We start from the raw sequence: 18360 nt of genomic DNA, 5'->3' as shown, positions 1-18360 counted from the left end.
TGGAGAAGAAGATGTGGAGCATGTGCATAAAGCTTACTTGGTTCTACCAGGTCTGATCTAATATGTCCTCCTGGTTGCCCTTCTGGTTGCCCCTCTCCATGGTAGATCCAAGAGCATGTAGTGAATATTGTTAGCTATGGTTGTTTGTTGCTCATTGTAATGAAAGAGTAGCCAAAGATTTTGATTCAATATTTCCAATAAGCTCAGTAGCTGTTGTAGCACGAGCACAACTCTGTAGTCCGCCATTGTCGTTGTTGTTGTTGTGAAGTGGTGTATGGCTTCTGGGGTGAAAGGTTAGAGACTGAAGGTGGGACAATGACATCATTTTAGAAAAGTTGCGGTTTGGTCGTACAGGCGAAGACGAGAAATTGGCGTTTTCAAATTTTTTCACTCTGGGACCCAGTTTCAAAAAGATGCCGTTTCAGTGACTGACAATGCTGGTTTTGTGTGGACAAAAGGCCTATCCGATACAAAACTTTTACGACTGACACCGTTTTCGTATGGACAGGGCCTAAATTGTATTTTTGTGTTTCTAGGTTAATTAACATGATCCACCTCATTGTTCAGGAAGTTCTTCCTGTGGCTGTAGTGAACTTGTAAGGCAAGGAAAACGTGTAAGTTAACATTACTGACCTTCTAAAACAGCCACAGGCTTGATTGATTTGCATTTTCATGAGCTTTCTGCCACAAACAGGTTTTGTGTAATGTGTGCAATCCCAGTTTGACAGAAACAGTCACCTGAAAGTAACATTTTACAGTTTTATCTGGCAAACACTTACACAACTCCATGTCCAAACTGTGCTCTACAGTGAACTGTCTTTGACGTCTAAATGGTGGCCAAGTAAGAATCATCTCTGAAAGACAAATGGTGTGATCACTCTAACGCTCTCAACATCTTTCCATATAGTTCACTCACAAAAGAGTGAGTAGAAATCCAGTGGATTGCCATATGATTGATTTCTTTGTTCAGTTTTTTCTTTTAGTTTTTCTTCGTGAGATTCAAATTCAGATTAACACATCAAAGCAGCCCCCAAAGATTGGGGGCAAAGGTTGACTTGGTGTGATTGGTCAATCTCTCCACTTATTCCTTGTCTTTCTGTCTGACATGCACAGTTTGGCCAAGACAGAAGTCCTCGGATTCAATAATGCAAATAATTAGGATCCTTCTGTTGGATGATAACTGCTGTGGTTAATACGTTTCAGCTGGAAACAAGGTGTTTAACCCCAACTGATGCTGTGAATAGTTTCTAATTTCTTAAACAATCACTGATTTCTCAGAGAACATAAAGATTAGACAATCCTAAGAATCTGTGATTTCATCCTCAGACATGTGAAAGAGTGTTTCAGGACCCATAAGACGTCTGTCACACATGAATTGGCCACCACAGAGTCCAGACCTGACCGCCATTGAGAATCTTTGGGATGTGATGGAGAAGACTTTACACTATGGTCTGACTCTCCCAACACCAATACAAGACCTTAGCCAAAAATTTATGCAAAAAAAATTTTATTTATTTATCTATTTATTTATGTGTGAAACATATGTTAGTCTGGGATTCTGCTTGCACTTCAGCTAATGCATCGCCCAGCTTTTGACAAACATGTTAAGTGCATATATCTATATGCCCCTGTTTCATGAGTCTGTTTGCTCATGCAAAATGAAACACGATTAATATAGATTAAAAATTAATGATATTTAATTGTGATTAATTTAAATTAATCCACAGCAACCCTGTGATTAATCTGATGAAAAATTTGAATTGTTTGACAGTCCTAATATATGTATGTGTGTGTGTGTGTGTGTGTATATATATATATATATATATATATATATATATATATATATATATATATATATATATATAAAACCTCGCTAGTGGGCATAGAGCTGCGATTACCCTCCACTGCTCAGTTTACTTCAGATTTAGATCCAAACGTAAACATTTGTCAGCTGGATAGGCTCACAGCTGTGAAAAAGTAGACATATATACAGTATATATAGAAATTGACTCGACATCACTTCTGATCACTAGAAAGATACTCCTTGAGGGTAAAATCTCTGTACTTTTACATAATTTAATAAAACAGTGATTTGTCCTAGCAAGGTTGCAGTAGTGAGTCGTTAAAGTGTCCTGGGGGAGATGCCATCAGGACCTGCAGCCTTCAACTGGTGAAGTCTTTCCAGCTGTCTCCTAACCTGGCCTGTAGTCACCATGCGGGGGAGGGTGCTGTTGTCTTCAGGAGGAGGAGGAAGGAGAGAGTTGCTGCTCTTGAGAATGAGGGGGGAGGGGTTGAAGTGTGTGGGACAGTGTGGGTGTGTAGGAGTCAGGGGATGGTGGTGGTGGTGGTGGTGGTGGGGGGGGGGGGGCAGAAAGAGCTGAACCAGTTGAAAAACTAGTTTAACTGGTTTGCTCTGTCCAGGCTCCCTGATGTCTATCTGTCCCTCCCCTTCATCCTTGTGATCTTCTTCATTCCTGTCCACTCGTCCCTCACATTAGCCCCTTTTACACAGAGGTTCTGTTCCGGGAATATTTCACCTTTATTCCAGGACGACTTCCGTGTAAACAAAATGGTGGCATCATTTGGTCCCACCTCTGTCACGGCTCTGTAACGCCTCTGGAGGTAGTAACAGAGCTGAGATAAAGGTGGAATCATGATTCTGGAATGCTATGTAAAGGAACACCTCTCGTTCCGCAACCAAGGTGTGACGTTTTGATGATGTATTGCATGCGCGACCCCCACACTGGGAAGACTGAAGAATGAGCGTGGGCTGTGTACAGTAAACAAACATATCAACGCGACCAGAAAGATGTCGAACTGGGGAGACGCCAAGATCCACAAGCTGTTGTCACTTCAGGCAGAGGACTATCCATGCTAACATTTGTGGAACAGTGAAAGACAGGCTGACTCTGCTCGGAGTATTTCCAACATGCAGGTTATACGTCACACTATACGCTGTGCTGTGTCACCGTCCCTTTGATTCCGGAACGCAGGTCCGCTGTGCAAAAGTCCAGCCTGTCTCACCTCTGTTACTCCCTTGGCTTGGCTGTGAAAAACAGTTAATGGTGGAAAAATGTGGGATCACCATTTCAGCTTTTTTTTCCAGTATGTCTGTGTAAAAGTGACAGTTGATGAGTTTGGCCTCCAGCTTCCTCCTGTAGGTGTCTTTACATGTCCTGAGCCTCTCTCTGAGTTCATGCTGCACTCTCCTCAGTTCCTCTCTGTCTCTAGAATGGAAAGCCTTCTTGCTCTGGTTTAGAAGTGCTTTCAGGTCACTGGTGATCCATGACATAATTGGATTTATAAACATGTTCATAATATACTTTTACTTTTTGTACTGAAACAAAGAGAAACATTTGAAGGTGTCATTATTAGTAGGTTTTTATGCTATTATTTTACTGGTTCGGCCCTCTTGAAATCAAATTGTGCTGTGTGTTGTCCCTGATAGTGGTGGGCGTATCGATTCTGTGGTATTGATATATCGATACTCACACATGACTCATTTGAGGATCGATTACACTATTAAAGTATCGATATTAATTAATAACGGCGAAATAAAAGTGCCTCTGTCACGTCTGAATCTGATATGGTAACTCACTTCAAGGTTTTGTACTGACACCTCCCCCCGGCAGCATAAAATTGAACTGCTCCATCCATGTCATGCCACCAGAAGTGCGGTAATTCCAGTTAGCTGTTTTTAGCCTGCTAGCAACAGTTCAGTCTGCAGCTGCACGTGTCTGAAAGGAGATAATGGCTGAGAGAAAGTGGAGGGTGGTGTGGATATATTTCTCACCCATGGATAAAAGTATGGCAAAGTGTAGTCTGTATAGTAAAAATGTACAACACTGCAGCAAGACAAGCAACCTTTTTAATCACCTGAAAATTAGCCCAGTTCCATCAGAATGGCAGTCAATTTTATTCTTTTCTAACTTTGCTCTGTTGTAAAAGTCTTTGGCATTGTAACCATTTCATTGTATTCAATGAATACATTCAAACTGTGTAATTTTTTTTTTTTATTCAAGTGTATTATTTCTTTATTTTAACTTAATTCATATGTGGTAGTTATTTATTATTTTTGTGTTTTATTTTTTACATTTTTATTTAATTCCTATTTAGATTTATCATTTGTGGTTTTTTATATATATATATATATATATATATATATATATATATATATACAGCGTGGGGAAGCAAAATTTACAATATTTTGAGGCAGGGATTGAAAGACAGTGTATGACCAATTAGTTTATTGAAAGTCATGAGAATTTATTTGCCACAAGAAAATTTACATAATAGAACATTTTTTTATTCTATGTGTTCTCCTTCTTTCTCAATAACTGCCTTCACACGCTTCCTGAAACTTGCGCAAGTGTTCCTCAAATATTTGGGTGACAACTTCTCCCATTCTTCTTTAATAGTATCTTCCAGACTTTCTCGTAATAGTTTTGCTCATAGTCATTCTCTTCTTTAGATTATAAACAGTCTTTATGGACACTCCAACTATTTTTGAAATTTCCTTTGGTGTGACGAGTGCATTCAGCAAATCACACACTCTTCAACGTTTGCTTTCCTGATTACTCATATGGGCAAAAGTTTCTGAAAAGGTATGGATAATAGTGTTAGGTATGATTATGACATCAATATATGTTTGGTTTCAAAACAATTGACGTAGTGCCTGCTGAGAAAAAACAACTAAATGTTCATTGTAAATTTTGCTTCCCCACCCTGTATATATATTTCAATTAACCCATAAAGACCCAAACATCCACTGGCAACCAAAAACACCTACTGATATAAACTGTTTAATACCCGTTGAACCTCTAATCCTGTCAACACATGTAAATAATTGGTGTAAAATGCAGTTTGTCATCTTTTCATGGTCATCAGATATGACCCATTTGGACGTTCAGAGGCTCCAAAGTGAATGTGGAAACACCATCATCTTCTACAACATTGATTCACCAGTAAAACCCGTGGAGTTGGATAAATGACAGTGGATGGAGACACTTGTTTTTTGTTCGGTTAATGATATCTTTGCTCGAAATGTGACTTTTTCTTCAGTTTTCGCTGGTTCTGATATAATAACCCTCAACTTTAATCTGAGCATTTGTGAACATCTACATGATTAGTAAATTAAATATAGGAAAATACCTAATTTTCACTGAAAAAAATCACAAAATACAGAAGATAATATTATGATAAATAATGATAAATCACTTAAGAAAGGTTACATAAAGAGAAAAATTCCTTTGGGAACCACCAATAAAGTAGCACTGGGTCTTTATGGGTTGATGTTTATGTTAATTATTTATTATTTATGTGTTTTTGTAAATTTATTTCATTGCTTAAAAAATGGCCACCAAAGGTTATGCACATTAAAGCTATTAAATTGACTATTTGTCATGGGAGATGTCTTTTAAGTGAAACATTTTAATAATAAAAAAAAAAAAAATTGCTGAAAGTATCGGTAATTGAATATATATATATATATATATACCAAAAAAGTAATCAGTATCGTATCGAATTGTAAAAGTGTGGTATCGCCCAGCACTAGCCACTGAAGTAAAATGCATTTGACACACCTGCATTAGAGTAATTCTTTACTTTTCAGTCCCTCCAGGAATTTGCAATGTTGCGATCGCAACTATTAACGCAAATTCAACCAATCACCGCAAATTCTACACAGCACTGCAATTTCGTCCAGTCACCGCGAATTTTCCGCAAATTTGACTAATCACCTCAGCCCCCTTTCGCCCACCCCCTCTGCATGACATGTATGTCATCACGTTCACTTCCTTGTTGACGGTTGAGAAGATGAAGACATGCAATTCAAAACACTCATTTACCGACAAATATCACTGCCAAAGTTCGTGCAAGTCAGTTTCCAGATGTTAGACAAAAGCGGAAGTATACTGTTCTGCACTGCCTGCCATATTGTGGTGGAACACGAACGAAAGTGGCCGCTCCACAGACACTTTTCAACTGCAAAACATGTAGGAGAACGGCTGAAACTGGAAGAGGAAAGACGAGACAAGTCCCAATGACAGAGGCTGTTGGATCCAGAACAATAGCAGGAGCTGAAAGGGTCAAAGTTAGCGCAGATGTACTCTATAAGGCAATAGAAGAGAATAAAGAACCTGTGGAGGCATGCTTTCCTTTCTGTATATTGTGTGTGAGTGTGCGTGTGTGTGTGTGCGTGAGGGAGTACGAGCGTAAGTCTGTGTGTGGAGTTAAAAAACGAGCTCACAAACGGAAATAGTCATTAAACTTGGTGTTAATATTAATGTTTACTCCTATGTGTTAGATAGAAAGCAACCCAAGTTTGGCTGACTTGTGCACCTGTCTCTCTTTGTGTGTATGTGTGTGAGTGTGCATGTAACCCATCTAACCCTAACCCTAAATATACTACTATATCATTAAGGAAGCAAAAGTCATGTGTTGTGTTGTATAAATGTGAGATGGGGGTGGGATTTAATCAGTTTTCTTCTTCCCACTCCTTTTTGAGCAGTACATTTTGAATTTATCTTGTTATTACTAGTGTAGATGGTAATTGTTATTTTGTCTTGATCATCTTTATTAATGTATCTGCTCTGATATTAGTTCCTTGTACACAAAAAATGTTTAAATTTTTCTTCTGCTCAAAACAAATAAATGAATGAATGAAAAAAAGCCTGTTTTGTTTAAAATCATTGCTTCCTGGTGCTTTTTAAGGCTAAAACTCAAAAAAGACTGTTCTAGGTAATTTGCAAATGCCCATGTTCCTGTGACTTTAATAAAAGAAGCCTCAAATCATCACAACTTTCACCGCAATTTTTTGGAAAAGCTGCCACAAAATCAGGCATTTTAGGCCACAATAATAAAAAATAAATAAATCCAGAAAAGTCCTGGAGGGACTGATTAATAACATACTGCATGTATTTGGATGAAAGTGATGTTGTTCTACATTGCATTTGTATATATAAGTTATTTATTACAAAAAATGTTTGTTATAACTGTGTAACAGCACAACAGGAAAGAGAAAAACTAAGGATCAGGCTCTCAGGTTGTGTGAACCTATGCTCTCATTGGCTGGCGTTCTGTGATGCTGTAATCTGATTGGTTGACGTTCTGTGATGCTGCACTCTCATTGGCTGACGTTCTGTGACGCTGCGCTCTCATTGGCTGACGTTCTATGAGGCTGCACTGTTACTGGCTGATGTTCTGTGACGCTGCGCTGTCATTGGCTGATGTTCTGTGACGCTGCGCTCTCATTGGCTGGCAGTCTTTGACACTGCGCTCTCATTGGCTGGCATTCTGTGACGCTGCGCTCTCATTGGCTGGCGTTCTTTGATGCTGCGCTCTTATTGGCTGGCGTTCTGTGACACTACGCTCTGATTGGTTGACGTTCCATGATGCTGCGCTCTAATTGGCTGATGTTCTGTGAAGCTGCGCTCTCATTGGCTGGCGTTCCGTGACGCTGCGCTCTCATTGTCTGATGCTCTGAGACGCTAAGCTCTGATTGGCTGACGTTCTGTGACGCTGTGCTCTCATTGGCTGACGTTCTGTGACGCTGTGCTCTCATTGGCTGGCGTTCCATGACGCTATGCTCTGATTGGTTGATGTTCTGTGATGCTGCGCTCTCATTGGCTGGTTTTCTGTGACGCTCCACTCTTATTGGCTGATGTTCTGTGACGCTCCACTCTCATTGGCTGGCGTTCTGTAACGCTGCACTCTCATTGGCTGATGTTCTGTGACACTATGCTCTGATTGGTTCGTGTTCTGTGATGCTGCGCTCTCATTGGCTGGCGTTCTGTGACACTACGCTCTGATTGGTTGATGTTCTGTGACGCTACGCTCTCATTGGCTGACGTTCTGTGATGCTCCACTCTGATTGGCTGGCGTTCCGTTACACTGCACTCTCATTGGCTGACATTCTGTGATGCTACGCTCTGATTGGTTCGTGTTCTGTGACACTGCGCTCTCATTGGCTGGCATTCTGTGACGCTGCACTCTCATTGGCTTGCATTCTGTGACGCTACGCTCTGATTGGTTGATGTTCTGTGACGCTGCGCTCTCATTGGCTGACGTTCTGTGACGCTCCACTCTGATTGGCTGGCGTTCCGTTACACTGCGCTCTCATTGGCTGATGTTCTGTGATGCTACGCTCTGATTGGTTTGCATTCTGTGATGCTGCGCTCTCATTGGCTGGCGTTCTGTGACGCTACGCTCTGATTGGTTGATGTTCTGTGACACTGCGCTCTCATTGGCTGACGTTCTGTGACGCTCCGCTCTGATTGGCTGGCGTTCCATTACACTGTGCTCTCATTGGCTGGCGTTCTGTGACACTACGCTCTGATTGGTTGACGTTCTGTGACGCTGTGCTCTCATTGGCTGATGTTCTGTGACGCTGCGCTGTGACTGGCTGACGTTCTGTGACGCTGCCCTCTCAGTGGCTGACTTTCTGTGACGCTGCGCTGTGACTGGCTCACGTTCTGTGATGCTACACTCTCATTGGCTGATGTTCTGTGATGCTGCGCTGTCATTGGCTGGCATTCTTTGACGCTGCGCTGTGACTGGCTGACGTTCTGTGACGCTACACTCTCATTGGCTGATGTTCTGTGATGCTGCGCTCTCATTGGCTGACATTCTGTGACGCTGCGCTGTGACTGGCTGACATTCTGTGACGCTACACTCTCATTGGCTGATGTTCTGTGATGCTGCGCTCTCATTGGCTGGCATTCTTTGACGCTGCGCTCTCATTGGCTGGCGTTCTTTGATGCTGCGCTCTCATTGGCTGGCATTCTGTGACGCTGCGCTCTCATTGGCTGGCATTCTGTGACGCTGCGCTCTCATTGGCTGGCGTTCTTTGACGCTGCGCTCTTATTGGCTGGCGTTCCGTGACGCTGCGCTCTCATTGGCTGACTTTCCATGACGCTGTGCTCTAATTGGCTGACGTTCCGTGACGCTGCGCTCTGATTGGCGGGCGTTCGGTGACTCTGCGCTCTCATTGGCTGACGTTCCGTGACGCTGCGCTCTCATTGGCTGGCATTCTGTGATGCTGCGCTCTCATTGGCTGGAGTTCTGAGACGCTGCGCTCTCATTGGCTGACGTTCTGTGATGCTGCGCTCTCATTGGCTGGCGTTCTGTGACGCTGCGCTCTCATTGGCTGGAGTTCTGTGATGCTGCGCTCTCATTGGCTGACGTTCGGTGACGCTGCACTCTCATTGGCTGACGTTCGGTGACGCTGCGCTCTCATTGGCTGACATTCCGTGACGCTGCGCTCTCATTGGTTGATGTTCTGTGATGCTGCGCTCTCATTGGCTGGAGTTCTGAGACGCTGCGCTCTCATTGGCTGATGTTCTGTGACGCTCCACTCTCATTGGCTGGCGTTCTGTAACACTGTGCTCTCATTGGCTGACGTTCTGTGATGCTGCACTCTCATTGGCTTGCGTTCTGTGACGCTACGCTCTGATTGGTTGATGTTCTGTGACGCTGCACTCTCATTGGCTGACGTTCTGTAACGCTACGCTCTGATTGGTTGATGTTCTGTGACGCTGCGCTCTCATTGGCTGACGTTCTGTGACGCTCCGCTCTGATTGGCTGGTGTTCCGTTACACTGCGCTCTCATTGGCTGGCGTTCTGTGACACTGCGCTCTCATTGGCTGATGTTCTGTGACGCTGCCCTCTCAATGGCTGACGTTCTGTGACGCTGCACTCTCATTGGCTGATGTTCTGTGACGCTGCGCTCTCATTGGCTGGCGTTCTGTGACGCTGCGCTCTCATTGGCTGGCGTTCTGCGACGCTGCGCTCTCATTGGCTGGCATTCTTTGATGCTGCACTCTTATTGGCTGGCGTTCCGTGATGCTGCGCTCTCATTGGCTGACTTTCCGTGACGCTGCACTCTCATTGGCTGGCGTTCCGTGACGCTGCGCTCTCATTGGCTGGCGTTCCGTGACGCTGCGCTCTAATTGGCTGACGTTCCTTGATGCTGCTAAAAACAGACAGTTCTAGGTAATTTGCAATTGCCCCTGTTCCTGTGACTTCAATAAAAGAATCCTCAAATCATCGCAACTTTCACCGCAATTTTTTTGGAAAAGCTGCCGCAAAATCAGGCATTTTAGGCTGCAACAATAAAAAAAAAAATCCCGCGAAATCCTGGAGGGGACTGACTTTTTCAGAAACAACAAAGACCTCCATGACGTCCGTGAACGCACCATGAAGGCTCCGGCTGCTCTGATTGGTCAACAGGCTCATTTGTTTGTGACGGGGGAGCAGCAGCATAGCAGCAGGTGTGGACGTCATGTAGTGTTTCTTATTTTGGTCTGTTTCCAGGAGCCCGCGATCTAATGCCTCAACGTTTTATCAGCCCCAAGCAGGTTCTGGTTCACATCTGGGCGTGACCCCTCTGTCTTTTGGATCACCTGTCGAGATGTCGTCCTCTGAACACAACGAAACCTCCAATTTGCTCAATACGTTTGAGAAACTGTCGTGGAGGCCCTCTGTCCGCGACTCAGGTTTGTAAACACTGCACTGTTCAGCTACAGCAAAGCACTATCCAAAAGATAAATAGGCGACTAAGGGTTCATTTTGTAACAAACGTCACTGAATATCGGGTTTGTTTTAGTCATACAACAGACTATGTATGTATGTGAATTTCTTTGGTGAGTTAGCAGTGCTAGCTGTGTGCATCATCTCAGCTAGCTTGTGTTGCTACGGAAGCTAATAAATAAATGATCAACGGCGAACTACCCAGATAATGTTATTGTTGATTACTGGATATAGGGACTGGAGTTGCATGTGAGAAGTCGATCGAAAAATGTATAGACTCTCTAGAAGAGACAAAAAACCACGTTAGCATTATCTTCACTGGAAACGAAATGTTACTTGCACATTAGTTTTTGTGACACCGATGCACAGATGTAAATAGGCAGATTTTGTTTCTATTGTCACAGATACAAAGCGTAGACACATTAACTAAATACGAAGTGACCAGAATAAGGGAGAAACTAGCAGACTTGAATGCCAGCAGAGAAAAATCTGTGGTCACTAAAACATTAAAAGGGAGGCATTTAATTTGAAAAGTTATAATAACAATTGAAGTACATCCTCTAATGGTGATTCAGCTGCAGGAAGTACCACGCCTTTTATTTTCCTCTGTTTAATACATAGAAATGATCATGTTTACTAGGAAACATAAGTTTGATTCACCCATTTTTAAAACAAAGCAATACGCTTTTCCACATATGTAACATTTTTCCATTTCAAAGTAAAAGCCCATTAGTTGTTCAGTGGATTAAAAACTATCTGGCGCTTATCAGTGCGTTTGTTGTATAAACAGTGTTTTTCTGTTGTGGTTTCAAGTGCCTACAAGTGACAGTTTTGCTGTAAAACATCAGGCACACACCTTGGCAGTGACTGAAACCGACAATAACAGATGAGTGATATAGAAAAACGAAGTGCTGAAAATAGCTGGATTATTGTTGACTATATTAAGTTTAAGTATACACTGTGCTTAACTGCCCTCACATTATATGACTAATACTAGAAGTTTATCCAGGTCAGTGAATTGAAGCTACTACGGTGGGATTGTCACAGTAGTCTTCAACTATGGAATCGGGTGTATGTTGGACCTCTTTGAACATGCTTCTTAGTACAAAATTACAAATACCTGTGTAGATGTTTTTTATGACTGTGTTTTTGACATTTTTAGGCTGTCAGACTATAGGAGAAGAAACAACTGACTGTGATACAGAATATCTGAAAACACTCAGCACTTCATTACCTGGATTTGTCTTAATATGTGTTTTGATAAATCAAGATAATTTCACTAAAGGCATAAATTACTTCATAAATTTCCCAGAATGCAGATAATGATGCTTTCAACACCCAGACTTTAATTAATTGAAATGTATAAGTTTGGCAGTATTGTTTACAGAAAAATGAACTGTTCTCAAACTAAATTATTGCATCATGCATCAAACAAATTCCACTTCAACAGAAGCAAAAGCAGGTGTCCTTTAAAGCAAAAAATAATTAAAATGATCACTCTTTGCTGATGGTGGAAGTGTTAACTCTTGAGGGATTTCTTCTAGTTGTCGAAATGAGCGGTTTCAACAAAGACTCTATAATGACTAAATGTTCAATTGGGCAGATTTTCTGAATCTTATTAGTCCCTTTTGAATTATTTAGGATCCAAGAAGCGGGCCCGATGGCTTCAAGCTCGACGTATCTTCTCTCCTTCATGCCCCAGTCTACGAATCCCGAACAGGTTCCTGAGAGAAGGTACTAGCACTTAAAGTCCTTTCTAACACTTAAAGTCCCCCTCACACTTGTTTACATGCTAAATGGAGTTCAGTGTCAGACTTTGGCTGCCGCTCTTCCTGCAGGACACTGCATACCTCCAGCCCGGAGTGGACACCGCTGTGTTGCAGACAGTACGAATTTATATGTGTTCGGAGGCTACAACCCTGATTTTGAGGAGGCAGGCGGGTCAGAGAATGAAGACTACCCTCTTTTTAGGGAGCTCTGGCGGTTTCACTTTGCTACAGCTACCTGGCAACAAGTACACACAGAGGGCTACATGCCTACAGAACTAGCCTCAATGTCAGGTAAGGACTAATGCACTGCCCTGTTCTTTTATCAGAAGTAGACTTACTGCACATCCGTACTTAGTTCCTTTTAGATTCACATCCTACTGTATTGTCAGCCTGATGTGCAAACAGTCAATGCGTTTACATAAACTTAAGTAACCAGATTCCCATCAGTCCACTCCAGTAGAATAGATAAATAGACAATTATACGCTAATACTACCACATGATACATTTGCATAACATTTTTATTAATCATTTGTAAAAGCAGAATATTCACACACAAACATAAGCCAAATGCCTTTGTCTACTTTCTCCTATTGGCAGCCTTCTGCAGTGTGGATTATTGCACCGACTGTTTATTCTGCAGAGAAATGAACCTGCTGTTGGCAGTGTGCATTTGCATCTCAGGCAGGGAGTAGTGAACTCCAAGTTATCAAGTCGGGAGTATTCATTGTAGCACTTTCCACAAAGCAAGGACACAAAGGATATCACAGAAATAAAGTTACCAAATGATATAGATAAATAATACAAATAATGAAATGGTCATCAAAGTACTTAACAAAAATAAATTGTTAAAATGCCGCCATAGAAGAACATCAGTAAAAATGGACAATAACTGCCTTAGACATGATTGTAATACTAGACAGAAGGGGGTTCAATCAAAGGCTATTGTGAATAAATTTGTCTTTAGCTGCCTTTTAACAGAGACCACAGATCATAAATAAAGCGGCAGAGTATTCCTCAGTGTAGGAGCTCATTAAAATATTGATCTGTAGCGTCTCTAATGGTTGAATTAAACCAGACAGTTGAGGAAAACAAAGTGTAATGCAGTATCTAACAGTGACTGTTTGATCGTGTCTCTCCCAGCTGTCTTGCATGGCAACAATCTGCTTGTGTTTGGTGGCACTGGGATTCCATTTGGTGAAAACAATGGCAATGACGTCCATGTTTGCAATGTTCAGTACAAGCGATGGAACCTTCTTAACTGTCGAGGGAAGAAACCCAACAAAATCTACGGACAGGTAATGTATGTTTCTTTATGCAGATGGAACACAGATGCAGATTTCTTTTTTTGTTTTTGTACTGTGTAGCTGTGTGTTCTGCACAGAAACCTAAAAGTGCTGTCCACTTCCAGGCGATGGTCATTATAAATGGCTACCTGTATGTATTTGGAGGGACAACAGGCTATGTTTACAGCACAGACCTGCACAAGTTGGACCTGACCACCAGGGAGTGGACCTACCTCGAACCAAACAACGAACCCTCAGATCTACCCGAGGAAAGGTCAGACAGCTGAAATTATTACAATATCATCTAAAAGTATGTGTGAATCCCAGTATATAAACTAAAGCGTTCTGAAAACATGCATATTTTTACAGGTACAGACATGAACTCGCTCATGATGGACAGAGGATATACATTTTAGGAGGAGGGACATCATGGACATCATATTCTCTGGACAAGGTGAAAGAAAATGATTAATAGATGCAAATGAGATTTAATTATAAAAAGAAACATGTTTATTTTAAGGATTTAACACCACTTTTGTTCATCAGGTTCACGCATATAACTTGGAGACAAATTACTGGGAGGAGATACTGACCAAACCCCATGAAAAAATTGGTGTGTTATCTTTACCCTGGTTTTATTTTTTGGGGTGGGGGGTGGGGATTAAACTTTACGGCTTTCAAAGACTGTACACTGAACTAAATTTACTACTAAACACTGTTCATTCATGATCATGACAGGATATCCTCCCGCCCGGCGTTGTCACAGCTGTGTGCAAGTCAAAGATGGTGAGGATTATATCACATGCTCTCATTTTTACACACCACTTTGAAACATTTCTTTAACCATCTCTCACCTTTTCTTCTCCCAGAGGTGTTTGTATGTGGTGGTTATAATGGAGAGGTGATCCTGTCTGACCTGTGGAAGCTCAACCTGCAAACTTTTCAGTGGAACAAGCTGCCTGCCATCATGCCAGAGCCAGCATACTTTCACTGTGCCGCCGTGACTCCGGTAAATGAATAAGCGTTCACTCACATGCTGTGTTTAGCTTTATTTTAGCATATAGGCTGGATTGTGCCATCACATTTGTATTTAATTTAGTGCTGGGAGGAGTTTTAGGACTATTATCTTACTGGAATATACATATATCCTACTATCTATATGCATTTTAAAACTTTTAGTTTAACAAAACCGTTCAGTTGGACAGAGGGCTCATTCTCTTTCTTTCTCAAATCATGTGGAAACAAACACACTAGCATCTCAGCCAACATCAGAGGAAAGTGAAACCACCAGAAAAGAGTTAATTTGTAAAACAATGTTAGAAGCTTTTGTGCAGGAGTCATTCTAGTTGCATTTGTTTCGTTTGAACATTCCAAGATTTTAGGATGAACAGTCATGGCTTTGGTTGACGACTCACTCACCTGCCATATCGGACTTTAAGAGCTTTTCCTTATTGACTCAAACATGTTTCTTTGTGTCAGAAAAGACTACTGCACAGTTGGTTAATTAACCTACTCATTATTACTCTAACAAGACTGTGAAATTTGTTACATATATGCTTAATGTAGGTTATCAGGTCATTAAGCTAGCATTTAGCATTAGCTCTTTCATGACCCCTCACAGATGGTTCTGAAGATTTGTCCAAATGTGGTCAATTCTGGCCTCAAAACATTAAATGAGATGTGTCCATTGTTCTTCATTTACAATCTGCTTGTGCATCTCTCTGTTGGGCCCAAAAACGTCTGGCCTGAAGTCACAGTGATCTTGACCTTTGACTTCTTGGGCGCCAAAATCAGCTCGTCCTTGGGTCCAAGTAAACATATTTGTGCCAATTTGGAAGAAATTCCCTCATGGTGTTGTGGAGATTGTATTCACAAGAACGGACAGTCATGATGTTGTATGATCTTGACCTTTTACCCTTGGCCATCAAAGTATCGCACTACATCCTTGCATCCAAGTTAAAATGTGTGCCAAATTTTGTGACATTCTGTCTCAACATTCTTGAAATGTGATATTTGAAAATATCGAAGACCAAGACAGACAAACGTTCTTATAGATACGGACACATTAACACCATAGTTCTTTCTCGCACACAGTCTATGGGTGACAATCGACGGGGTACGATGTATGCAATTATTCCATAAAAATATAACATCAAAAGTAACAGCATGACTAATGATTTAAATTATTTGTCATGAATGTAAGTTTATGGATAAAAACTGAATTTTAAATCCAGTTTCATTAATATGGAGATGTTTGCTCCACCCAAACTTAAAAGAATCAATAAATATTCATGCTGTTGGGACTTCAGAGAAAACCTTTTAAAATTTTACACTGATTACTTGCTAGCTAGAAAGTTCTATAATTAGCCATGTCATGACTGGACACATTTGTTATATCAGCCTTTCTTTACCTGCCATATTGGTTTAAAAGTAACTGATACTCATTTTCAGCAACTTAAACCTAGGTCTAATTTGTATTGCAAAATAACCCTTGTTTGTGCAACCCAGCCTTAGTGAACAAATCCAAACTCAACATACTGAGCTCTAACTTTACTTCCTGCACCTGTCCAACCTCCAGGCCGGGTGCATGTACATCCATGGTGGTGTCATCAACATGTCTGGCAACCAGCGGACTGGCTCTTTGTACAAAGTGTGGCTGGTGGTGCCCAGCCTGCTGGAACTGACGTGGGAGAAACTGCTGAAAACATTCCCTCATTTGTCCCAGCTGTCGACCCTTCAGCTGCTCAGCCTGGGACTCACACATACACTAATTCAGCGGCTCAAATGAAGATGCGCACAGACTGAAGAGGCAGAAACTGATGGAAAAGCACTGACTCTAAAATCACTGGTAAATATGTGATTTCTTAAAAGGACAGACATTTTTAATACAAAATGCACCTTTAAAAAAAAAACAAAAAAAAAAAATTTCAAAAGATGTCAGCTGATTCAGAAAAACCACTGAATGCCTTTTATGGTTTTTGACTTCTGTAAATGTGTGTGCTGTATTTCATATCCTAAGTGCAATGTGTTCATTTGTGAATGTGTCAGGTTTGAGTTTGCACACATCCATCAACACACATTGTTATGGACACCAGAATTCTTGTATGCTCAATTCACTCCTATTTATCAGAGGCTTTTTTTTTTTGTCTTTTTCACTTGCTAAGGATGCTCCACTGTCACAAAACCTTGTAGAGCGTGAGGATGATGAAACGTGCTGCTAACACTGTGGAATAGGTCAACAACTACACTAGCTTAGAAGAGGAAACTCAAATAATTTGACCAATTCAGTTGAAATTTAACAGTCAGGTCTTGGGATGCAGCTGTTAGATGTCAGTAAAACTGGTTCGAAGAGTAGTTTGTTTTAATAGAGGCACACATTGTAATTTTAACACCTAACAGTCTAATTAAGTCAATATTTAAGACATCACATTTTAGGTGTTTAGCCGATAGGACTTTTGGCAATATCAAGCTGTGATTGTAATGCTGCCATCCAAACTGAGAAAATGTTTCCCTGTGTGGTCACATTCAAACTGAAGTGTGTGGCATTGATGGCATCACTGTGAATTTTTTAGTGCCTCTTTATAAATGAAGCGGAACAAGTTGGATATTAATTTATGCACCAGTAGCTCCACCATGACTCCTGAGCCTTTTTGGTTTTTCATTCGGTGCCTTCTGAATTTTCACTGTTTTCTATTTCTAAAATTAACCCTTATACGATTTTAATTTTTTCATTGCCATTTGAGCTGTGTTCATGGGGTTTTACCTGGTGCTCTCCATATTGGCCTTTTTTTTTATTTAAGAGAGAGAAGTCGCTTACTCCTTGAACATTTTAACTTGCAAAGGATGTCATTTGTTTAATTTTTAATCACTGTGCTGCTATTTTTATTCTACAAACTCAGAATTGTAGTGAAACTTGTAGCTACAGTTCATATTTCTGACTGACTTCATTTTATTTTCTACTTAACATCTTAACTTTTTCATGCTGTTACACAGAATATTTATATTATTAACTTTTTTTCAGGAGAATGTGGTGCTGTAGTGCAGATTCTTTTGACAGGTTACAGATACGGTACGTGAGGCATCCTCAGGATGTTTAACACTGTGATCAGAGGTGAGTCAGTAGAGCTCTAAATACATCAACCATCTTCATAAATGTCGATATTTTTGTAAAACGAGGCGTTGATATGCCTTTTGATGACCTCTGTAAATCTGTTACTGTAGTTGTGCTTTCTGCTGCTTGTAAACAATCACAGTTGGTGTTTTCTTTTCTGTTATTTTTTTATCTTTAATTTGAAACCCAAGCATCTCTGGAGCATTTTATTTTACACACTCACTGTAGCTGGTGGTACAATAGAATTTGCAGTTTTTTTTCCTCAAAGTTTCTATAGCACAGTAAACTACTTTTTTCCTGGTTTGACATTGTATTGCTGTATTTATATTTTATTTGAAGCATCAATCTGCGTCAGTATGTGCTCAGATGTGGTAAATGTACTGCCTCGCTTAGGATTGAGATGTTTATATTTGCATCATTTTTGGTGTCAGTGAAAGTTGAATTGTCTCTTTTGCATGTCTCTATGGTGTGCTTGTCACTTTACCTAAACTGTTGGGGTAAAAGGTGATTGTATTCCCAAAGGCAGTTATGGCAGTAATGTACAGTATGTTTTGTAATTCATGTCTGTACACACAATAAATTAAGACAACCATTTTTTTTTTTTTTTTTCTCCAAAAGATCGTCAGTTTTGTCATTGAGTTTATGAAACATTTACGATGACCAGAACAC

At 40.9% G+C, this 18360-nt stretch overlaps 1 protein-coding gene across 1 annotated transcript; it reads left to right on the top strand.

Annotated features, from left to right (window-relative positions):
• Window positions 1–10249: 10249 nt before the first annotated feature.
• On the top strand, window positions 10250–18296 carry LOC115420704 (kelch domain-containing protein 10-like). Its single transcript, XM_030136161.1, has 10 exons — window positions 10250–10493; window positions 12169–12261; window positions 12366–12587; window positions 13438–13592; window positions 13706–13854; window positions 13950–14034; window positions 14127–14193; window positions 14319–14366; window positions 14450–14589; window positions 16159–18296. Exons 1-10 carry the CDS (start codon window positions 10409–10411, stop codon window positions 16366–16368), a joined length of 1254 nt encoding a protein of 417 aa, XP_029992021.1. The 5' UTR covers window positions 10250–10408; the 3' UTR covers window positions 16369–18296.
• Window positions 18297–18360: the final 64 nt, after the last annotated feature.

Source organism: Sphaeramia orbicularis, chromosome 6 (assembly GCF_902148855.1).
Source record: "Sphaeramia orbicularis chromosome 6, fSphaOr1.1, whole genome shotgun sequence".
Lineage (NCBI taxonomy): Eukaryota > Metazoa > Chordata > Actinopteri > Kurtiformes > Apogonidae > Sphaeramia > Sphaeramia orbicularis.
The sequence above is the reverse complement of the archived record's forward strand: the minus strand, read 5'-3'. Positions and strand labels throughout refer to the sequence as shown.